Below are 24,698 nucleotides of genomic sequence, written 5' to 3' on the forward strand. Positions count from 1 at the left end.
TGAGTGAGTGATGGTACAGAGCAGCATACAGTAGATGGTATCGAGTACAGTATATACATATGAGATGAGTATGTAGACAAAGTAAACAAAGTGGCATAGTTAAAGTGGCTAGTGATACATGTATTACATAAGGATGCAGTCGATGATGTAGAGTACAGTATATACGTATGCATATGAGATGAATAATGTAGGGTAAGTAACATTATATAAGGTAGCATTGTTTAAAGTGGCTAGTGATATATTTACATCATTTCCCATCAATTCCCATTATTAAAGTGGCTGGAGTTGGGTCAGTGTCAATGACAGTGTGTTGGCAGCAGCCACTCAATGGTGGCTGTTTAACAGTCTGATAGCCTTGAGATAGAAGCTGTTTTTCAGTCTCTCAGTCCCAGCTTTGATGCACCTGTACTGACCTCGCCTTCTGGATGATAGCGGGGTGAACAGGCAGTGGTTCGGTGGTTGATGTCCTTGATGATCTTTATGGCCTTCCTGTAACATCGGGTGGTGTAGGTGTCCTGGAGGGCAGGTAGTTTGCCCCCGGTGATGCGTTGTGCAGACCTCACTACCCTCTGGAGAGCCTTACGGTTGAGGGCGGAGCAGTTGCCGTACCAGGCGGTGATACAGCCCGCCAGGATGCTCTCGATTGTGCATCTGTAGAAGTTTGTGAGTGCTTTTGGTGACAAGCCGAATTTCTTCAGCCTCCTGAGGTTGAAGAGGCGCTGCTGCGCCTTCTTCACGACGCTGTCTGTGTGAGTGGACCAATTCAGTTTGTCTGTGATGTGTATGCCGAGGAACTTAAAACTTGCTACCCTCTCCACTACTGTTCCATCGATGTGGATAGGGGGGTGTTCCCTCTGCTGTTTCCTGAAGTCCACAATCATCTCCTTAGTTTTGTTGACGTTGAGTGTGAGGTTATTTTCCTGACACCACACTCCGAGGGCCCTCACCTCCTCCCTGTAGGTCGTCTCGTCGTTGTTGGTAATCAAGCCTACCACTGTTGTGTCGTCCGCAAACTTGATGATTGAGTTGGAGGCGTGCGTGGCCACGCAGTCGTGGGTGAACAGGGAGTACAGGAGAGGGCTCAGAACGGATTTGATTGGCGATATACCACACCCCCTCGAGCCTTATTGCTTAAATAAATCATTGCACCTACAGCCTTTACAGTAAAGTGTTACCCAATTGATTTCTACACATTTTAAGGGATATTCCAATTTAGTTTTACATCAAATCCATTCACACAGAGTAAATCGTTGCCCCCCCTTTACCTCCAGAACAGCCTGAATTCTTCAGGGCATAGATTCTCCAAGGTGTGGCGTTCAAACGTTGCTCTATTGGTATCAAGGGACTTAAATGTTTGCCAGGAAAACATTCCCCACACCATTACACCACCGCCACCAGCATGTATCGTTGACACCAGGCAGGATGGAGCCATGGACTCATGCTGCTTACGCCAAATCCTGACTCGTTGGACCAGACAATGTTTTTCCACTCCTCAGTTGTCCAGTGTTGGTGATCGCGTGCCCACTGGAGCCGCTTCTTCTTGTTTTTAGCTGATCGGAGTGGAACCTGGTGTGGTCATCTGCTGCACTAGCCAATCCGTGACGAGGACCGACGAGTTGTGCGTTTCGAGATGCCGCCTGTTAGCTTGCAAGAGTTTTGTTTGTCTCACCATTCTCGGTAAACCCTAGACAAGCCCAGGAGACCGTCTGTTTCTGAGATCCTGGAACCGGCACACCTGGCATCGACGTTCATACCATGTTCAAAGTCACTTGGGTGACTCGTTTTGCCCATTCTAACATTCAATCAACAATAACTGAATGCCTATCTGCATGCTTTATAGAGCAAGCCATTGACAGGTGACTCACTGTCTGTAGGAGCGACCCATTTTCGTGAACGGGGTGGTTTACCTAATAATCTGGCCACTAAGTGTATATTTCAAGCTAAATTGACTGTAAATACATTCCTTTCAATAAAGCATATCTTTTGGATATGAAGAATTGTGGGTGTCCATACAGACCAATAATGTAATTGTAGTTTATTACTCACTGAGCTACTAGGGGATTTCCCCATTTGAAAGCGCAACAGAAAGGCCTGATTTTATAATAAACAGTCTTATTTTCCGTAACGCCTTTTACACAAGCACTGGTGTTTAGATTGGCAAGCGCTGCAACGCTGGAGTTTACACTAATGCTGTGACTCCATAACATAACCATGTTGGGCCGTCAGCTAGACCTGTTGGCATTTCCCCTCACAGGGGTTGTGTTCATTAGAGCACGCGACGGAAAATGAAATTGAGCGCTTCTTATGGGACAAGTCCTGTTTTAGTCCGTTTTGTTCCTAATGAACATGACCCAGTTTGGTCCACTGGGAATAGCAGTTTTTTCTCTCAAAATGTGGGTCAACATTCTGTTACTGGTCAAGACTACTGATTAGCTCTGTATTTAAACGGTACAGGTGGGTGTGGAATTCATTCTAGTAACTGACCCATGTAAAATCCTAAGAATGAACATTAAAAAAAACTTTTACATGTCAAAATTAGTTCCACAATTCCCCTTAGGTACAGAGAGTATTTACTTTGACTCTACGTGGTAAAATGGTAATTACTCTCTTATGTAAAGACAATATCTTGTGAATTCTTTATTTGTTTCTTTGGGAATCATCACAGCAAGCACTCCAATCCATGTATCAACTAGTTGGTTACCAATTGTGTTGAATTCATGTAATTAGTGCCAGAAACTACCCAATGACACCATTTCTAATTGTCCTAATAAACGCCAGGTAAATACCAGTGGAAACGGTGGTCTAAAATGAAGTGTTACTGTATATTTAAGAGTCTCATGACATTCTTTCCCTGTATTGTACTCCCAGATGGCTTGTTGTGACCTGTCAGTGGGTGGGCGATGAGGACATAGGGGTTGAGGTAGCGTGAGAGAAAATGACACATGGATATAGGCATAAATGGCTACTGACCTCCAACCTCTCCAAATGTGTCTATAAGCTCCAGTAGGACCACTGTGACAACAGGTTACACAACTCTATGTTCTATTACTGCAGTAGTATCATGTGAAAGCATGTCTGTGTACGCTATCCACAAAGACTACATGTGTGTTCTATAGTCAATCAGTTTAACAAATGTATTTAGTTTTGTCTAATCTGCAGTTTCACAGATTGTACCGGCCAGTGTTGCAATACTTAACACAAGTGTAGTATGGTCTTGCTACTGCCCACAATACAACATGTTGAAATAGAAATGCAGGGGAAATTATAAGTGAGTTTGAGTGTATTTTTATTTTAAAATGTTCCATGATTTGGTTGTAAACACTGAAGTTCATTCCAGGCTAGTTGGGGCTGAAAGTCTAATATAGCTGTGAACAGTCAGACGTCAAACATTAAAATGGTTCCTCTCCACCCCGTTTGGCAAATGAAAACCTGAGCTTAGATGCATTCCTGGCCTGAAATCTGATGTGCCTGGGCTTGGGAGCAGACACACTCCTGCATGTGAAGCCCTTCTTCTCCATACACCTTTCTACTTTGTGCACATGGCCCTGCAGTTGTTTTAACTAATTGCATGAACTATAACATTATAGGCCTACAGGCCAGGTGTTCATAATGTTAGTGTGATGGGGGAAGTTATTCAGAGGCAGGCATTGAGACATCAGCGACAATGTGTTCTGTAGGAAGTCGCAGGTTCATTAACACACAGGACTTAGGCCCAGTCCCTACTACTAATATGTATTCCAGGGGACATCATGTTACACAGACCAATATGAAATGAGAAGTCACATTGGCACTTTTCTCTCTGGTGTAATAACTGACTTGTAGATGAGTCTGTCTCTCTCTTCTGGTGTGTGTGCGTGCATGCGTGCCTGCGCGCGCAGAGAAAGCAAGAGAGATTTGGCCGGGTGCTCCAGTGAGGGGCCCACGTGCTCTGTGTGTGGTCCTGGTCTCTCCCTGACTCATTCTCAGACAGCCATGTTGCTATGGGTTTTAAGGAGGCCCAATGCTTCACTCAGAGAGAACGATGGGGAAACATGGGGCTCCCCTCATTCATACAGCACAGGCCAAAAACAAAACATCCATTGTCATTTCAACCAGCAGGAGGTAGGCTGTTGGAGCATTACATCTAATGCACTGCCCTATAACGGTCAGGTTAGAGAGAGGCTTTGATCACATCACAAGCACGAAGAGGATTGTTTGAGACTGTATGGTGTTCTGTCTATGTCAATGATGAAACATTTATTAAATCTACAGTGTGGCTGTCCCATTGGTTGATATAGACAGAATCTTAAATCTGACCAATGTCAGTCACTTATGGCTTCATTTACAGTTAACTTATAATCAACCTCTGAAAGTTTTCTTGGTCAGTTTGAGGTCTCATTCGGGTGAAGAGCAGTGCTACCTTAACGGAGAGATAATCCACATTTCCATTATGAGGGTCTCCTAGGAAACTGATTTAATATGGACTGGGAGGAAATAAACAAGACAAACTTTTTTACACATCCAAAATGCCATGAAGTTATTCATTTTTTATAATTCCACCAGGCCATTCCATTCCCCAACCAACACCCATACAGTAGGCTGCACACTCGTTTAGAAACTGTGCAATTTAAGCAGAGAAAATGACAATCTTGTCTGATCTTTTAGAATCAAAGTAGCCTAAGGAGTGGATAATTGACTTGTTTATGTCCACGACAACAAACTTTCCCTGAGTGGCTACTGGCATGCCACTGGCGGATAAACTTGCAGTTACCATTTTTGTGGTGGTGAATGAACAGTCTTTGGAGTGGGCTGACAACGAAATATAGCCTACTGTGCTCGCATAATCACTAAGATTTCAATTGTATGGCAAAGTGAGGCTCTAGTTTAATCACAGATTTGAAGTACTATCGAAGAGACTACTGAAATGCTTGTTCACACCAACATAACTGATCCGTCTGTGATTGCAAATCTATTCATTCTTAATAGCAACAAGTGCAAATGTAGGAGGTACGGTCAGATGTGAGTCGTAGAGGACAATATGGGTCTTTGGAGATCTTTCAAAGACTTGTTTTTGGAAATGAACAAAGTGAGTGTCTTCCAGGTACTCCAGTTATATAGCCAAGCTATCATTTCTCATGATGTATTCCTTGTGTTACAATTTTTTTTAAATATTATTATTAGTTTTATTTATGTATTGTATTCTGCAGTGTTGGTAAGGGCCCATAAGTAAGCGTTTTACTGTCTACACCTGTTGTTTACGAAGCAGGTGACAATAACATTTGATTGTGATTGATTTGAGGAATGTGTTGTGTCAGAAATCAAGTCTCTAAATGAACGGACGGTTAAACAAACAAGGATACGATATAAAGGTAGACAGATGGCTTTCTTACTGCAGGAGAGAGATTGTTTTGCTATTCCTATAAGGCATAGTTTTACCCATGGAGAGGGGGATGGGATGAGAGGGTTTTGTTACTTTGGCTCTCCCCCACCATGTGCATACCAGAGGCAGAACAACATAGCAGACACGACTGCAGGCGAGAAAAACAAAGACCAAACTCCATCAGACACAACGCAGAATTCTATAGAAATCCCCCAAAACTGCCTTTTTTTGGGATAGGTCTACATAGATTAAATGAAAATAGTTTTTTTCCGCAAAAGAGGGGAAAGTGGGAGCGCGAGGGGGTTGGAGCGCGTAGACGAGAGATCATGTTACAGTTTCAGACTTTTCACGGCAAATTGTGGGGGAGGGTGAATCTGTTACTTTGATTTCTTTTTAATAGGCATACCCAACAAAAACAGCGGAAGGAATAGTTCCACTTGATTTTAATTGAATGTCATGCTTGCATCTTTTCGTTTTTTGGTGGCGATCGGATTGTGTGTAGGGAATTCCAGTGACAAATCAAGGATTACATGACAAAATGCTAAATGAAAAAGTTCGGGACTGCGTGAAAACTGGGAAAACGTTTCGTTTCATTGTATCATAATGTTACATTCGGCATCAAATGAACAAGAGCACTTCGTGCTATTTTTATTAACGGTTACTTTTTAGATTACTGGAATACAAAGTATACTTTTTTTCTTCCTGGAAACAAAGTTGCACCGTTGAATCTCCAAGATGTCTTCCCGTGGATGGAGTTCCATTGTTGGTGGGTTGGGGATGCTTTGCGTTTGGGCTGCCTCCTTTCTGGTTACTCATGCGGTAACGGTACAGAGAAACGAAACCATTTTCAATGATTTCTGCAAGAAAACTACAACATGTGAAGTGCTTAAATATAATACATGTCTTGGGTCCCCACTACCGTACACGCACACGTCTCTTGCCTTGGCTGAAGACTCAAGTACCCAAGACGAAGCATTTGAGAAGTTGGCCATGTGGTCTGGTAAGCCTGTATTTGGTTAATAAGCATAGGTACAAAGGGCTCATGTTGTTCATTTACTGCAATTTAAATTAAATAAATTGACAAACGTATTATACATTTGTGTTGCGTTATTAAGTGCAGACCCACTCCCTCTATTAGCATCAGATGCAATCTAGATGCTCATATTGTCATTTGCAAAAGGAAACGTAAAATAAAATCTATGTATTTTATACGTTGAACTTTCACTAGTGATTATTCATTGATCTTTCGCTTGTGATTATTTAGTCTTAACCTTGCCATTTGACATGAACAGAATGTTCTATTATAAGTAAAAACAGTAGCACTATATAATATTTATGTAATAAGATGTATTACATTGTGCTATTAAACATTAAGGTAGATTTGGTTATAGTCACATGCGAGGTCAGTAGGTTCATTGTTATAGTGTAGCCTGTTAACTAGGCAATGAAATATTAAGGGCCCCTCCAAATGGATAGTTTTTGTAATGACCAAATACATGGGAATAGGACTTTTGCAGGAAATGGGGGTTAAGAGCAAATAAAGAAAAGAAAAGATTCTCTCTGACGTGTTAGATATTCCTGCACATTAATAAACACTCATTAGTGATCCATCAACCTGCGTTTCCTTCCACTAATCCTCAGCTGATCAGTAGAGTGGTTCCCGTCCCCACTCCCCACCCCCACCATGGGAAAAACAACAGACCACACAACTAGTGACCTTCCAAGTGCATGATATTGTAACGCTAGCTGCCTCATCAAGAGGTTTGGAGCTCTGGGCATAACAGCTGAGGTGTTGAGTTGATAGACACTGGCCCCCGCTACCAATCCCAGTCAGGGTCAACGTCCAGGTCCTATTTATCTCCTGACCCTAGTGACCACCATCATCAACATCCATGTCCTATTTATCTCCTGACCCTAGTGACCACCATCTTCAACGTCCAGGTCCTATTTATCTCCTGACCCTAGTGACCACCATCTTCAACGTCCAGGTCCTATTTATCTCCTGACCCTAGTGACCACCATCTTCAACATGCAGGTCCTATTTATCTCCTGACCCTAGTGACCACCATCATCAACATCCAGATCCTATTTATCTCCTGACCCTAGTGACCACCATCATCAACATCCAGGTCCTATTTATCTCCTGACCCTAGTGACCACCATCATTAACATCCAGGTCCTATTTATCTCCTGACCCTAGTGACCACCATCATCAACATCCAGATCCTATTTATCTCCTGATCCTAGTGACCACCATCATCAACATCCAGGTCCTATTTATCTCCTGACCCTAGTGACCATCAACATCCAGGTCCTATTTATCTCCTGACCCCAGTGACCACCATCATCATCCTCACCACACTGAAGTGATGAATATGTATTATTTATATCCAGACTGGTCTCATTCTGTATATGCTGTAGCCAACACTATTATAGTTGTCATGTCATACCGTACTTAGATAGTTGGCATGACAATGAATGAACAAACCCAGAGAGGAGTTTGATAAGGCACAAACAGGCTGGAGCACCAGGTTTGTGTTCATTAGGGCACACCGTAACAAAATGTTTCACTGCAGAAAAACTAAAATGAGCGTTTCTTATGGTACCTACATGCCAATTTCTCTCAGTTTAGGAGCATTCTCATCCGTTTGGTGTCTACTGAAGTCAACCCAAGCTACATTATTGTCCCTCACCTCCCTTCTCACCCATGCAGGTCTGAGGAACGCCCCTCGCTGCTGGGCGGTCATCCAGCCCCTGCTGTGTGCCGTCTACATGCCCAAGTGTGACAACGGGCAGGTGGAGCTTCCCAGCCAGCACCTGTGCCAGGCTACGCGTCGCCCCTGCAGCATCGTGGACCAGGAGAGGGGGTGGCCCAACTTCCTCAAGTGTGAGGAGACGGACAAGTACCCCATGGGCTGCACGGTATGGTAGATGCTCTCACTATGCATGTGTGCAGATGGGGTGCTAGGCCAATTATTGAGGGGGCTTCAGCACTGTCAACCCACTGGGCACACACTGGTCGAATCAACGTTGTTTCCTCGTCATTTCAATGAAATTACATTGAACCAACGTGGAGTAGACGTTGAATTGTAGTCTGTGCCCAGTGGGTGGCCCCTCCATGGAGCCACCCATCTAGTCAACAGGCTAGTGTCATTGTTTTTCAGTCTAAAATGGCTGTCGATATTATACTCTATAATACTATAATATATTATATACAGTGCATTCAGAAAGTATTCTGACCTCTTGACGTTTTCCACATTTTGTTACCCCCGAGGTGCCTTATTGTCATTATAAACTGATTACCCAACATAATTAGAGCAGTTAAAATAAACGTTTTGTCGTACTCGTGGTATACGGTCTGATATACAGCCAATCAGCATTCAGAGCTCGAACCACCCAGTTTATAAAATACTATATAATATTGAGGCGTACGCCTCATATGAAAAATGGACCAAACAGAGTGCCAATATGAGCTCACTGTGCCTTCCGTCCACGGGGAGACAGAACGAGGTGCAGAAGCTGAAGTTCAACACGTCGGGACACTGCGAAGCCCCCCTGGTGAAGACAGACGTTCAGGCCAGCTGGTACAAAGATGTGGAGGGCTGCGGCATCCAGTGCAACAACCCCCTGTTCACCGACGAGGAGCACTCGGACATGCACGCCTACATCGCTGTGTTCGGCACCGTCACCCTGCTCTGCACCTTTTTCACTCTGGTGAGCTTCACACAGCAGTGTTGTGGACAACATTACCCATCATTCCAAGTGTAACTTGCAGCTGTTAGCGACAACTTTTTTTGACTTGACTTTTAACTTTTATATTTGAGATTACAAATGGAATAAAGATACTGGTATTGTAACACACATACCATTCTTGTTCAGATAATGGGTTCATACTGCTTTTCACAGAAGTTGTCAAAACAATGCTTTTTATTATCTGATATTGTTAGTAATTTGCGGAGAACTATGTGTTTCGGTGAGTTGGCCTTTCTAAGGACAGAAAAAAGTGTTTTCCATTTATATTCATCTTTTCTCTCCCTCTCTCTTTCCCTCTCCTTTCACAGGCCACTTTTCTGGCGGACTGGAAGAATTCCAACCGTTACCCCGCCGTCATCCTCTTCTACATCAATACCTGTTTCTTCATGGGCAGTATCGGCTGGCTGGCTCAGTTCATGGATGGAGCTCGCAAAGAGATCGTGTGTAAGAGTGACAACACCATGCGTTTAGGGGAGCCCTCGTAAGTGAATAAGGAGAACACTTAACATTTTATTGTCAATCAATTGTGGTTTTTGCTTACGACCCAACCCCCTGAGACACACACACACACACATTGAAGGGGTTGAAAGAAAGTGGGAGTATTATGAGATAAGATGTGAAAATACAATTTGAAGGAGTATTTCTTGAATCTTCCGGGGAGGTTCGTAGGTCTTGTATTTAGCTAGTACAGGAGTCAGGAGGTTCGTAGGTCTTGTATTTAGCTAGTACAGGAGTCAGGAGGTTCGTAGGTCTTGTATTTAGCTAGTACAGGAGTCAGGAGGTTTGTAGGTCTTGTATTTAGCTAGTACAGGAGTCAGGAGGTTCGTAGGTCTTGTATTTAGCTAGTACAGGAGTCAGGAGGTTCGTAGGTCTTGTATTTAGCTAGTACAGGAGTCAGGAGGTTTGTAGGTCTTGTATTTAGCTAGTACAGGAGTCAGGAGGTTCGTAGGTCTTGTATTTAGCTAGTACAGGAGTCAGGAGGTTCGTAGGTCTTGTATTTAGCTAGTACAGGAGTCAGGAGGTTCGTAGGTCTTGTATTTAGCTAGTACAGGAGTCAGGAGGTTCATAGGTCTTGTATTTAGCTAGTACAGGAGTCAGGAGGTTTGTAGGTCTTGTATTTAGCTAGTACAGGAGTCAGGAGGTTCATAGGTCTTGTATTTAGCTAGTACAGGAGTCAGGAGGTTCGTAGGTCTTGTATTTAGCTAGTACAGGAGTCAGGAGGTTCGTTTTCACAAGTTGGCTTTGTTTCTAAAACTTGATTGGTTGATTGGTTGGCTGATTGATTGACATTTTCAAATAATTAATAACACACATACAGCCAATGCAATGGCAGTGTACTCTTAAAAATGATTGAGTCATTAACTTCCTTCGCTCTCTCTCCCTCTCTCTCTCTCTCTCTCTCTCTCTCTCTCCATCCAGGTCTACCGAGACTCTGTCGTGTGTCATCATCTTCAGCCTCGTCTACTACTCCCTGATGTCTGGGGTGATCTGGTTTGTCATGCTGACCTACGCCTGGCACACGTCCTTCAAGGCCCTGGGCACCACCCACCAGCCCCTGTCGGGCAAGACCTCATACTTCCACATGGTCACATGGTCCGTCCCCTTCATCCTCACTGTGGCTATTCTAGCCACCGCTGAGGTATGGAACACCTACCATTTCTTTTAGCCGTTGAAAATAGTCATTACTGTGATTTCTAATACGTAAGATAATAACACATTATACATGCTTATGACAAGTCTCACAATGCATTGTAACTGAATCTTAATGCTTTATACCAGCAGCCTTTAAGTTGAGTGTTACTTTGCAATAGGGTAATCCCAAACCGTGTCTACAGTTTAGAGACAACTTTATTTATTCCCTTTTCATGATGGAAAGACAATGACTCAGAATTTCTTGTTTTCCAAATGATTGATCTTTTATGCCGTTATGCCATTCAAACACATGTATGCGTTTCTGGTCTCTGTTGTTTGACACAGGTGGACGGAGACTCTGTCAGTGGGATCTGTTTCGTGGGCTATAAGAACTACCGCTACCGTGCTGGCTTTGTATTGGCTCCCATTGGAGTTGTGCTTGTCATTGGTGGCTATTTCCTCATACGAGGTGAGTTCTCTCAAACCCATAAAACGAGACATTTTCATATTTCAGAAATTAAACGCTACCAAATAAATAGACGTTCCCAAAGTGATTTCCTCTGTATGTTTCTGCAGGAGTCATGACGTTGTTCTCCATCAAGAGTAACCACCCGGGTCTTCTGAGTGAGAAGGCAGCGAGCAAAATCAACGAAACAATGCTAAGACTTGGTATGACCCCTTCACTGTAAATCACCAGATATCCAGAGTCAAACCACTGGCATAACAGTGTAACAAACCCAGCTAGTGTTGAAAAGACAGATAACCGTTTCCACAAGGGAGCTAGCTTTCTTGAAGCAGTGGTTATATCCACTGCCTTTGGGTCAGGCGATCCTAGTTAGACCGAGCACTGCCCCCCCCAGAAATGCTACAATAGCATGCTAGAATAAACCTTTGATAAAGCCACTTAAATTGCCTCATCATAGATTGAATGTAGATTCTGTTGCGAGATATATGTTATATAACACCTTGGTTTTATCTTCATATAAAGTATATTGTGTCCTGACTCCTGAGGTTTCTGGAATTTCAAATATCCCTATTCACTTGTGTAATTCCTCTTCATCAGGTATATTTGGGTTCCTGGCGTTTGGCTTTGTCTTAATCACGTTTGGCTGCCACTTCTATGACTTCTTCAACCAGGCTGAGTGGGAGAAGAGCTTCAGAGAATATGTGTTGTGAGTTCCTTTTCTCCTCATGTAGCCTACAGTAACCCCAAACTATATTCAACACTGCAACTTCAAAACAGGTGTTGAGGACCTAAGGACTTCTGGGCCCTTTTGGAATACTAAACAAATATATATTTTCTCAGAACATGGGAATAATCACCAATATTTGACATTACATAATTGGTAAAAGCTTTGCCTTGGAAAGTTTCCCTGCATCAATCCAATGTGACAGACGAGGGATTACTTCAAGGAAGGGAGGAAGGAAATATACATTTAAGAGTATTGGAACATGGCCCCAGTTGTATGATGTAGTTGGAGATTTAAGAGTATTGGAACATGGCCCCAATTGTATGATGTAATAGGAGATTTAAGAGTATTGGTACATGGCCCCAGTTGTAAAGTGTAGTGGGAGATTTAAGAGTATTGGAACAAGCCCTCAGTTGTATGGTGTAGTGGGAGATTTAAGAGTATTGGAACATGCCCCCAGTTGTATGGTGTAGTGGGCGATTTAAGAGTATTAGAACATGCCCCCAGTTGTATGGTGTAGTGGGAGATTTAAGAAGAGTATTAGAACATGCCCCCAGTTGTATGGTGTAGGGGGAGATTTAAGAGTATTAGAACAAGCCCCCAGTTGTATGGTGTAGTGGGAGATTTAAGAGTATTAGAACATGCCCTCAGTTGTATGGTGTAGTGGGAGATTTAAGAGTATTAGAACATGCCCTCAGTTGTATGGTGTAGTGGGAGATTTAAGAGTATTAGAACAAGCCCCCAGTTGTATGGTGTAGTGGGAGATTTAAGAGTATTAGAACATGCCCCCAGTTGTAAAGTGTAGTGGGAGATTTAAGAGTATTAGAACAAGCCCCCAGTTGTATGGTGTAGTGGGAGATTCCCAGCAGATGATGCTGTTGAGACTGGTGGTAACCACAGCCCTACCGGTTTGTTGTGCTGTGAACGCAGCCTTATTTCTCCACTCTGTTGACTTTGAGTGGACTGGTATGAATTTCACCTCAGAAATGTACATTTCTCTTTCCTGTCTGAACAAGTAAACAACTGGTTAATGTCAACAGTTCAGTATGTGAATATGCCTCATTTATATGGCTTTACAGTGGGTGTGGGTATGTAGAGTATTTTACCACAGCAAATGCAACTGCCTGTGTAAAAAAGAGCTCTGAGGATTGATTGATGAACGCTGCGCTGGCTTTGAACAGGTGCGAGGCCAATGTGACGATCGCTCATCAGACCAACAAGCCGATCCCAGAATGTACTATCAAGAACCGTCCCAGTCTACTGGTGGAAAAGATTAATCTGTTCTCTATGTTCGGCACGGGCATCGCCATGAGCACCTGGGTGTGGACCAAGGCCACGATCCTCATCTGGAAACGCACCTGGTGCAAGTAAGCAGCCATTTCCTTTAGAACACACACAGACAATTAGACTGGGCGGCAGTCCCTTCGTAGCAAAAAGTGTTGTCTTGTAGATAAAAGGTGAGAAAATAGGCTACAAGAAAATAGTACATGAACTTTAACAACAATATTCCAGGTATGGAGTTACACATTGTATTATCTCTCTGAGGCATATTCACACAGCATCATCTGTGTATTAAAGCTTAAATCTGCATCAGGTGAAACAGCGCCACTGTTCGCCCCCAGCACATTTGTTATTATTTTTGTTTTGTTGATGAAACGGAGGAGAGGAGTACCAGCATCAGACATTTTGTTTTCTTCAGTACATACTATGCTGTTCTATCTAACCTGCAATGATGTCTGAGCGGAAAAATACAGTGTTCGTTGTTTGATGCAACTTCTTGGTTGTCGTAGTATCTCAAACGGATGTGGTAGTTTCACCAAGTACGGATTTCAGCTTTAATGTCTGCACAATTTACCGCGATTGCCACGTCAAGGGATACGTCAACATTGTCTGTCACCTTGTGATTTATCTACCTGTTGTTCCTGTCATAGGGTTATCGGCCGTAGCGACGATGAGCCCAAGAGGATAAAGAAGAGCAAGATGATAGCCAAGGCCTTCTCCAAGCGCAAGGAGCTCCACAAAGACCCGGAGAAGGAGCTGTCCTTCAGCATGCACACTGTCTCTCATGACGGGCCAGTAGGTAAGTCCCCAAAGACACGAAGAAGGAGCTATCCTTCAGCATGCACACTGTCTCTCATGATGGGCTCAAGAACCGTAAGTCCACAAAGACCCGGAGAAGGAGCTGTCCTTCAGCGTGCACACTGTCTCATGACGGGCCAGTAGGTAAGTCCCCAAAGACACGAAGAAGGAGCTGTCCTTCAGCATGCACACTGTCTCTCATGATGGGCTCAAGAACCGTAAGTCCACAAAGACCCGGAGAAGGAGCTGTCCTTCAGCGTGCACACTGTCTCATGACGGGCCAGGAGGTAAGTCCCCAAAGACCCGGAGAAGGAGCTGTCCTTCAGCATGCACACTGTCTGTCATGACGAGCCAGTAGGTAAGTCCACAAAGACCCGTAGAAGGAGCTGTCCTTCAGCATGCAGACTGTCTCTCATGACGGGCCAGTAGGTAAGTCCACAAAGACCTGTAGAAGTAGCTGTCCAAAAGGCTGAATTGGATGCCTCTTTATGCAGATGAAATGCCATATTTTCTTCATCATTGAGGAACTCCTGGCTGATATTAACGGAGATTCCACTACGCTTCAATGTTAAAACTAAAAGTGAATGTCTTTGACAAGTCTGTCTGACACTAGTAGTGAATGTCATTGAGAAGTCTTTCTGACACTAGCAGTGAATGTCATTGAGAAGTATGTCTGACACTCGTAGTGAATGTCTTTGACAAGTCTGTCTGACACTAGTAGTGAATGTCATTGAGAAGTCTGTCTGACACTAGTAGTGAATGTCATTGAGAAGTCTTTCTGACACTAGCAGTGAATGTCATTGAGAAGTCTGTCTGACACTGTAGTGAATGTCATTGTCTGTCTGAGTAGTGAATTCATTGAGAAGAACACTGCAGGGGAATGTCATTGCTAGTAGTGAATGTCATTGAGAAGTCTGTCTGACTAGTAGTGAATGTCATAAAGTCTGTCTGACACTAGCTTTGTCATTGAGAAGTCTGTCTGACACTAGTAGTGAATGTCATTGATAAGTCTGTCTGACACTAGTAGTGAATGTCATTGAGAAGTCTGTCTGACACTAGTAGTGAATGTCATTGAGAAGTCTGTCTGACACTGGTAGTGAATGTCATCTGTCTGACACTGTGAATGTCAATCTGTCTGACACTAGTAGTGAATGTCATTGAGAAGTCTGTCTGACACTAGTAGTGAATGTCATGGAAGTCTTTCTGACACTAAGTGAATGTCATTGAGAAGTCTGTCTGACACTGTAGTGAATGTCATTGAGAAGTCTGTCTGACACTAGTAGTGAATGTCATTGAGAAGTGTCTGACACTAAGTGAATGTCATTGAGAAGTCTGTCTGACACTAGTAGTGAATGTCATTGATCTGTCTGACACTAGCAGTGAATGTCATTGAGAAGTCTGTCTGACACTAGTAGTGAATGTCATTGATAAGTCTGTCTGACACTGGTAGTGAATGTCATTGAGAAGTCTGTCTGACACTAGTAGTGAATGTCATTGATCTGTCTGATAGTGAATGTCATTGAGAAGTCTTCTGACACTAGTAGTGAATGTCATTGAGAAGTCTGTCTGAATGGTGAATGTCAGCTGAGAAGTCTGTCTGACTAGCTGTCATTGAAAGTCTGGATAGTAGTGAATGTCATTGAGAAGTCTGTCTGACACTAGTAGTGAATGTCATTGAGAAGTCTGTCTGAATGGTAGTGAATGTCATTGATCTGTCTGACACTAGTAGTGAATGTCTATATAATGTCATTGAGAAGTCTGTTGACACTATTAGTGAATGTCATTGAGAAGTCTGTCTGACACTAGTAGTGAATGTATAATGGATAGTAATGAATGTCATGAGAAGTCTGTCTGACACTATATAATGGATAGTAATGGTGAATGTCATTGAGAAGTCTGTCTGACACTAGTAGTAATGTCATTGAGAAGTCTGTCTGAATGTAGTGAATGATTGAGAAGTCTTCTGACTAGTAGTGAATGTCATTGAGAAGTCTGTCTGACACTAGTAGTGAATGTCATTGAGAAGTCTGTCTGACACTAGTAGTGTATAATGGATAGTAATGGTTGAGTCTATTCTGACACTAGTAGTGAATGTCATTGATAGTCTGACACTGCAGTGAATGTCATTGAGAAGTCTGTCTGACACTAGTAGTGAATGTCATTGAGAAGTCTGTCTGAATGCAGTGAATGTCATTGAGAAGTCTGTCTGACACTAGCAGTGAATGACTGAATGATAATGTAATGAGTTGAGCATGCTATTCTATGTTGGAGGGACTGTATAATGTTATTAGTGGAACACTGGGGGACTCCAGAGCTATTCTAAATAACTTTGGGGTTTTTATAATGGATAGTAATGGTTGAGCTATTCTACTATATAATGGATAGTAATGGTTGAGCTATTCTACTATATAATGGATAGTAATGGTTGAGCTCTTCTACTGTATAATGGATAGTAATGGTTGAGCTCTTCTACTATATAATGGATAGTAATGGTTGAGTAATGGTTGAGCTTCTACTATATAATGGATAGTAATGGTTGAGCTCTTCTACTATATAATGGATAGTAATGGTTGAGCTCTTCTACTACTATATAATGGATTCTAGTAATTTAAGTCATTTGAGCTCTTCCAGAGCGACTTACAAATTGTATAATGACATAGTGGAATGTGCATCTGAGAGGGATTACTTCTATCCTAGGTATTCCTTAAAGAGGTGGGGTTTCAGTGTCTCCGGAATGGTGATTGACTCTGTCCTGGCGTGTATTTGTTCCACCATGGGGGCCATAGTAATGGTTTTGAGGGCTGAGCTGTCTTCCTCAGTGGTAGGGATGGATGAACGTAGTGCCCTTGTTTGAGGGCCTCTTCTGGAGGTACTGAGGTGCCGCTGTATAATCTGTAGGCATAGTAATGGTCTTGAGCTCTTCAACTGGAAGCCAGTGGAATGGAGGAGCGGGGTAGTAAGAACTTGGGAAGGTTGAACACCAGCTCTTCTGGACTTGTATTTAATGGCATAGCCAACAGCGAGTTAGTAATCCAGACGGGAGATGACAAGTGCCTCTTCGCCGCTTCCTGTGTGAGGCAGGGTAATGGATAGTAATGGGAGCTATGTTGGTTGAGAACTGTATAATGGAGGAGGACACAATAGTAATGGTTGAGCTATCCTCTACTAGGTAGCTAATGGATAGTAATGGTTGAACTCTTCTACTATATAATGGATAGTAATGGTTGAGCTCTTCTACTGTATAATGGATAGTAATGGTTGAGCTCTTCTACTGTATAATGGATAGTAATGGTTGAGCTCTTCTACTGTATAATGGATAGTAATGGTTGAGCTCTTCTACTGTATAATGGATAGTAATGGTTGAGAGCCTTCTACTGGTATAATGGATAGTAATGGTTGAGCTCTTCAGGTAGGACGCAATACTGGGCCGCGCCGGAGATAATGGATAGGAATGGTTGAGCTCTTCTAGAAGGATGAGAGCAGAGGAGAGAGAGTATAATGGATAGTAATGGTTGAATGACTTGAAACCTGACTGATTTGGATCAAGAAGGTCATTCTGAGAGAATGGTTGGCCAGCTATTCAAGAGATTTGGACTATACTGGTCTGTAATGGGGATAGTAGATGGTGAACTCTTCTCTTGAAGACTAAGGGATAATGGTCAGGGATGAGTTGATGGTTGAGCTGAGGTTCTACTGGTCTGGAGAAGGATAGTAATGGGCAGGTTGTTGCTCTTCTACTGACGCAAGATTTCATCTGGAATGGGGGATAAAGTAATGGTAGGGCAGTGAGCAGAACCAGCGGTGTCTTGACTTACTGAGGATATAATGGATTCTTTTCAAAATGGTTGAGCTCATCTGCAGAGAGGGAATGGGGGGAGGGGGAGTTCAAGGGAGGAGAAGGTGGCAAAGAGCTTCCTTTAGAGGCAGATGCTTGGAATAATGGATAGTAATGGCTTTAGCAGCAGAGAGAGAAGAGGAAAATTCTACTGCCAGGTCCGCAGGGATGGATAGTAATGGGAGCGGGAGGGGAGGACCGAGCTGGAGGATTCAAAGGATGCAGAAAGGGAGGAGAGGAGGGTTGAGGAGGCAGAATCAGGAGATAGAGGGAAGAGATGATAATGGGGAAAAGGATAGTAATGGTTGAGCTATTCTTGGTATAATGGATAGTAATGGATTGAGCTATTCTACTCTAGTATAATGGAGGGTGAGGTCAAAAGGGAGAGGAGTGGAAAGAAGGAGGCAGAGCTAATGAGTCAAAGGTAGACGTAGGTATAGAACTGTGAGAGGTGAGCCGTCCTCAGGAAAGGAGCTTATCAAGGCATCAAGCTCATTGATGAACTCTCTAAACCTGGGGCGATAAATGATAATGTTAAGCTTGAAAGGGCTGGTAACTTGACAGCATGGAATTCAAAGGAGGCGATAGACAGATGGGTAAGGGGAGAAAGAGAGAATGACCACTTGGGAGAGATGAGGATCTTCCGCTGACCAGAAGCTCTCGGGGTGTGCGATAATGGAGACGAAGAGAGAGCAGTAGTAAGTGTTGTCTGTGGTGATCCATGCTCTTGCCAAGAAGTCGAGGGACTGGAGGGAGGCATAGGCTGAGATGAACTCTGCCTTGTTGGCCGCAATGGTTCCAGAGGCTACTTGGAACTACTGGGTATAATGGACCACCAGATTAGGTGGCCGAGCTGTGGAGCTTGTATGGTCTGTGCAGAGAGGAGAGAACAGGGATAGACAGACACATAGTTGACAGGCTACACAAGAGGCTACGCTAATGCAAAGGAGATTGGAATGACAAGTGGACTAATGGTGTTCAGAAAGCTAAGCTTCTAGCAAGAATCTTATGGACTAAAATGATTAAAATGATACAGTACTGAAGCTCTTGGCTACTGTTGACTATGTGGCTATAGTGGCTGGTTGAGACACTACACTAATCAAGTCGTTCCGTAGTGTATAATGGATAGTAATGGTTGAGCTCTTCTTACTGTATAATGGATAGTAATGGTTGAGCTCTTCTACTAATGACACAAATCTTTGATAATGGATAGTAATGGTTGAAATCGCTCTAGACTACACAATTATCTTTGATACAAAGCTATGTAGCTTCTACTGTAAACAAATCAAGCCGTAAATGAAATGAAATGAAAAATGTGATACTACCTGTGGAGCTCTTCTACCGGGTTGTTGAGTAAGTTCTGTTCGATAGACGTTGGCTAGCTGTTGGCTAGCTAGCAGTGTCTCCTGTATAATGCTGGCTAGCTAACCTGGTAAATTAAGATAATCACTCTAAAACTACACACTAAACTACACAATTATCTTGGATAGTAATGGACAACTATTCTAGCTAACACTAACTTATCAAGTCGAGTTGAGTGTAATAGTTGTGCTGCTAATCGGTAGACGGTGGATAATGGCTAGCTGCTGGGCAGATAGCAGTGTAGACTACGTTCTACTGTATAATGGATAGTAATTATCTTTGATACAAAGACGGCTGTAGCTAGCTAAGAAGACATTGCTAAGATTAGACAAATCAAACCGTTGTACTATAATGAAATGTAATACTACCTAATGGACCGAGTGCAGATGGTCCAACCCGAGCATTCAACCTTCTCCTGCTCTCTCCTGCTCTCTATATAATGCATAGTAATGGTTGAGCTATTCTACTATATAATGCATAGTAATGGTTGAGCTATTCTACTATATAATGGATAGTAATGGTTGAGCTATTCTACTATATAATGGATAGTAATGGTTGAGCTATTCTACTATATAATGCATAGTAATGGTTGAGCTATTCTACTATATAATGGATAGTAATGGTTGAGCTATTCTACTATATAATGGATAGTAATGGTTGAGCTATTCTACTATATAATGGATAGTAATGGTTGAGCTATTCTACTATATAATGGATAGTAATGGTTGAGCTATTCTACTATATAATGGATAGTAATGGTTGAGCTCTTCTACTGTATAATGGGTAGTAATGGTTGAGCTCTTCTACTGTATAATGGATAGTAATGGTTGAGCTGTCATGTCTTCTTTCTCATTGGTAGCTGGCATCAACTTTGACCTGAACGGGGAGCCATCCAACGAGATGTCTTCAGCCTGGGCCCAGCATGTGACCAAGATGGTGGCCAGGAGGGGCGCCATTCTACCGCAGGACATCTCTGTCACCCCTACAGGGACACCTGGTGAGAGCTGCCACCTGCTTATTGACATTGTCTGACATCTGCACTCTTCCTTGAGTTCATTGCATTCTTTCTTGAAACGATAGCAGATCGTAGACAGTTGGATTGGTTAAAGCAATGGGATAAGGCCTTTACTTTCACTTATCCAGTCATGTACAGATTCAAACAGGGCCGATGTTACTAGCCTGGTTAGGCCAGACCGAATGCTGTGCTCACAATGGCAGTATTCAGTATTATATAACCAGGCTACAGAATTGTCAGTTCAGCCATCAGTCTGATTTAATCCTGCTACCATGTTACCACTACGAGTCTGAATCTCACCCTGCTCTTTCACCCAGTTCCACCGCCAGAGGAGAGGAACAAGCTGTGGATGGTGGAGGCGGAGATCTCCCCTGAGATGATGAAGAGGAAGAAGAAGAGGAAGAAGAGGAAGAAGGAGGCGCGTCCTCTGGAGGAGCTGGCCGAACACCAGGGCTACCGTCAGCGAGAGTTTGGCACCAGCTCGGTGCCACGGCTACCCAAGCTGCCCGGCCACAGGAGCCTGGTGGCCAATCTGAGGCAGCACCAGGAGGCTGAGGACGTCCTTCCAGGCTCTTACCCTGAGTTTAGGCCCTCTCATCCCCTGCCCTACCAGGAGAGGTACGGAGGAGCCCTGGGGGCCTCCTCTAGCCAGATGAGCAGGTACCCTGACCTCAACCCCCTCTCCCTCAGCGACCTGCCAGAGGACCTCGGCCTGGGGCCTCGCTGCCGCCCCCAACAACCACCCCTCTCCTTCTGGCAGCCCAATGGAGCGTTCCACTACTCCGGGGAGGTGGTGCCTATGGCAGGGCTGTCTGGGAGGACAGACCACGTGGGGAGGTCGCAGGGGGGTCAAAGGAGGGCGGAGTGGGGGCAGATCCACTCTAGAACCAACCTGATGGAGGCGGAGCTTATGGATGCTGACTCTGACTTCTGAGAGCAACCATGTGGGGTTTTCTGGGGGTTTTTACAGACTGTGAGAGAAAAGTGCTGGATACTTACACTTATGGTGCTCCCTTGTCACTGCCCAACAGTCAAGATGAAACAGGACTCAAGTCAAGTTAATTGGTCAGATCTGTTTTATTTAAAGTGAAGGGCGAAAGGAGAACTGATCAGGCCAAGGGTGAGTTTCATGAAAGCTTCTTGGCTTATGTCCCACTGGGCACAAACTGGTTGAAGCAACGTTGTTTCCACGTCATTTCAACCCCCCAAAATCTATGTGATGACGTTGAATCAATGTGGAAAACTGATTGTATTTGAAAAAAGTCATCAACGTAAGGGCATTTAGTATTTTTTTCACCCAACCTTTAAGCTAAATCCAATGAAATGGTGACATTTGTTGTTGATTTCACATTGAATTCACGTTAGTTAACAACTCAACCAAATGTAAATCAAATCTAGACGTTGAACTGACTTCTGTACCCAGTGGGGTGGCTCTGAATTTCTCTTAACAAATCACAGTAGCTACAGTTTCATAAAAATGTGTTTAAAAATCTATAGCTGCGTTTAGACAGGCAGCCTAATTCTGATATTTTTTAACACTAATTGGTCTTTTGACATCCTTTTCAGAGCTGATCTGATTGGTGAAAAAAAGATCAGAATTAGTCTGCCTGTCTAAATGAGCTAAATTATTTGAATAAAGCACTTTTCTGTTCTACAAGTGGTCTGGGTCTATAGTTGTGGAGAGAAATAAAGTACCTCGTTAGCTGCAAAGCTTTTGGGAAACGCCTCCCAGACTCGTCAATGCTGTGTGACTTATCGAAAATAATTCCACTTGTGGCATTGGTCAGAAAACGGACATGATCACCCATGTTGCAACAACTAACTTCTGTTGTCAGAAACATTTCATTGAATGATGGCAGCAGAAGAGGCAGCTCAACTCTGAACTAATTGGATGAGGGTCACCATCACTGACATGATCCCGGGTCACTATCTCTTGGATCAGATATCACTCTTGTTGATTTCAGTCTCATAGCCATTCATTCATTATATGACTTCCAAGACTCTTCCAGGGATCTTGTCGTTCACTGAGTCATTTCATGCATCTTAGGGTTCATGTAAGTAGTGTAAAGTGGCTTCCTTTCCTTGTCTCTTTTCCACGTTATTGCTGACTTTAGAAAACTGGACCGATGAAAACTAACTCCATGTAGGCGTTCTCCATATTGCTTTCAACTAGCCTGTGTTAATAAACTAAATATTACTAGATCTGTAACCATGGAGAGGAAGCCACTTTAGATGATTGACATGCAGCCTCATCTGATGCAGAAACTATCAGGCTCTGGTAGTTCCATGTCTTTGTATATCATCGTCAACTAGTAGTCTGTACTTTTGTCGCAAAAATATAGAACTGTTTTTATATTGCCTGGTGCAATCACACAAAAGTGAGCTTTTTTCACCTGAGGAGAAAGAGAATTGATTAGGTTTTTATACCAGTGGAAATGAAATACACAACTGAGTGGGAATCAATCACTTCATTTCTTGAAAGTGTTCTTGCACATGTTAGCTACATCAGTTAAATTGTTACGTTTTTTTTCTGTACAATTGTATTAAAAAGGGTTATTTTTTTACTGTAGTATGTAGTATTTCCACATTGTGTTTTACTCTATTGGCAGCAGTGCTTGACTTGGACTGAAATACAGTAGGTGCCGGTACTAATTTTACATGCTGGTACTGTTTTTATTTAGGTGCAGGAGCTCCACAATACTTTTCAGCTAATATTCTATAAGAAGAACAGGCAGTAGAAAAATGTAAGGTGCCGGTACTCAGCTCCGGTAGTCAGCTCCGGTACTCAGCTCCGGTACTCAGCTCCGGTGAGCTCCTGCCCAATTTAAGCATACGTATAGACAACCTTGGCTATACTTTGTTGAGTTTTCTGTGTTTTTATTGTATAGGACAGTGCTTTATATTGTGTCATGTTGTCCTAGAGTTGAGCAAAACACCTTTATTCTCTGCTTGTAATTATCTGCTACAATTTCTAAATGCACGTGTCTTGTGCTTCTCTCTATGTGTAGTGCACCTATTCATTTATTGGGACCTAGGACGCAGTGGAGGCTGCTGAGGGGAGGATGGCTCATAATAATGGCTGGAACGGAGCAAATGAAATGGCATCAAACACATGGATGTATTTAATACCATTCCACTAATTCCACTCCAGCCATTACCACAAGCCTGTCCTCCCCAATTAAAGTGCCACCAACCTCCTGTGCAAGGATGCAGCATACTTGTACAGTTCTAAGTTGTTAGACTGTATGTTTGGTTGGTTTTCCATGCTGAGGTACATTACAGATTTGCTCAGCAAAAGGGACAATTTACTGAAGCTCGTGATGTAGTTGTACCGATGCTGTAACCAAAGTAATTTAGTATTATTGTCTTTGCGTCACACTCACAACAGAATAAAGATGGTGCCAAACTACAGATGTAGAATCTTAATTTGATCAACCTGTTGCAGGAGAAATGTAAAACTTGTACAGCATTTGAGGTTTAAAATGGCTTCTGAAGTTACAAAAAATGGATCAACCGTTACAAAAATGGTCATTAATTATAATCCACATAATAACTCCCATTTCCTGTTGCTGCAGGATTATGTTTCTGCTGTAGTCCTAGTAGCTAATGTGCTGTGTATATCAGAGATGATTTATAAAATGTCCATGTCTGGAAGATAAATTAAGCAAGCTGTAAAGCACTGCAATTAAAATAACACTGTAACATTTGCTTAATACATTTGGACATTTCTTGCACCATCAGTGCAAACGAATGTACATTTCCATTAAAAAATGTGTTTTGTGAAAAGACATAAGGGATCTATCAAGTGTATATGACGTCAACTGTAATATTTCTCATGGATACTGACCAGCCAGTTTATTCCATGGGAAATGAACCTTGATATACTTTTTGAGGTATTGTGAACATTCTCAGTTTTCTTTTGCTGTCAAAGAGAACTAAATACAGTCCATCTCTTTGTGGGTTCTTTATATTGGCAAAACCCATTCCCCTATTGTCTATGTAGCTTACTGCTGTTTCTCTCCACACTCACATCTTGAACACAGAATTGTATTACTTTGATCATGAAGCTGTATTTTTGTATAATTATGTAAATAAAAGGAAACCTAGAATTCTGGTGTTGTTGTTTTTTGATTGATTTATTGAGATTTGTGAATAAAACATATTTCTAGTGTTGATGGTCCATAGTTCTGTTGTCCTACACTTGTTGGAATAATGTTTCCTTTCACAGATAGTTTTTAGGTCTCCACTCAGTATGAAATGTTATTTTCCTTGGTAAAGTAAATAGGCCAGGGATAAGCAGCTGGCCACTTTTGAAAGTCCTCGGATCAATTTCCCCACAAAAATACAATTTTAAAAAAACCCACTCAGAATAGTAGAATACAAAAAGGTGCAATTTCGAAATTTGGTTGGGCATCAACAATTTTTCTCTTGTTAGTACAGTCACGGATAGACAGTCAATTAGCCCACCATGTC

General features: G+C 42.7%; 1 protein-coding gene across 1 annotated transcript; it reads left to right on the forward strand.

The window, feature by feature from the left end:
- Window positions 1-752: 752 nt before the first annotated feature.
- smo (smoothened, frizzled class receptor) lies at window positions 753-24,334 on the forward strand. Its single transcript, XM_065021436.1, has 12 exons — window positions 753-6,359; window positions 8,073-8,281; window positions 8,864-9,073; window positions 9,421-9,593; window positions 10,532-10,751; window positions 11,090-11,213; window positions 11,321-11,413; window positions 11,808-11,916; window positions 13,116-13,301; window positions 13,866-14,014; window positions 20,070-20,207; window positions 20,543-24,334. The coding sequence occupies exons 1-12, from the start codon at window positions 6,095-6,097 to the stop codon at window positions 21,157-21,159; spliced, it is 2,493 nt and encodes an 830-aa protein (XP_064877508.1). The 5' UTR covers window positions 753-6,094; the 3' UTR covers window positions 21,160-24,334.
- The last annotated feature ends 364 nt before the right edge of the window (window positions 24,335-24,698 follow it).

The sequence above is a fragment of the Oncorhynchus nerka genome, linkage group LG8 (genome assembly GCF_034236695.1).
Source record: "Oncorhynchus nerka isolate Pitt River linkage group LG8, Oner_Uvic_2.0, whole genome shotgun sequence".
NCBI classification, from domain to species: domain Eukaryota; kingdom Metazoa; phylum Chordata; class Actinopteri; order Salmoniformes; family Salmonidae; genus Oncorhynchus; species Oncorhynchus nerka.

Coding starts and splice junctions, on each gene's coding strand:
- smo (XM_065021436.1), top strand. CDS start 6,095: ATGTCTTCCCGTGGATGGAGTTCCATTGTTGGTGGGTTGGGGATGCTT. Junction 8,282..8,863: donor AGTACCCCATGGGCTGCACG/GTATGGTAGATG, acceptor ACGGGGAGACAG/AACGAGGTGCAGAAGCTGAA. Junction 11,917..13,115: donor AGCTTCAGAGAATATGTGTT/GTGAGTTCCTTT, acceptor GGCTTTGAACAG/GTGCGAGGCCAATGTGACGA.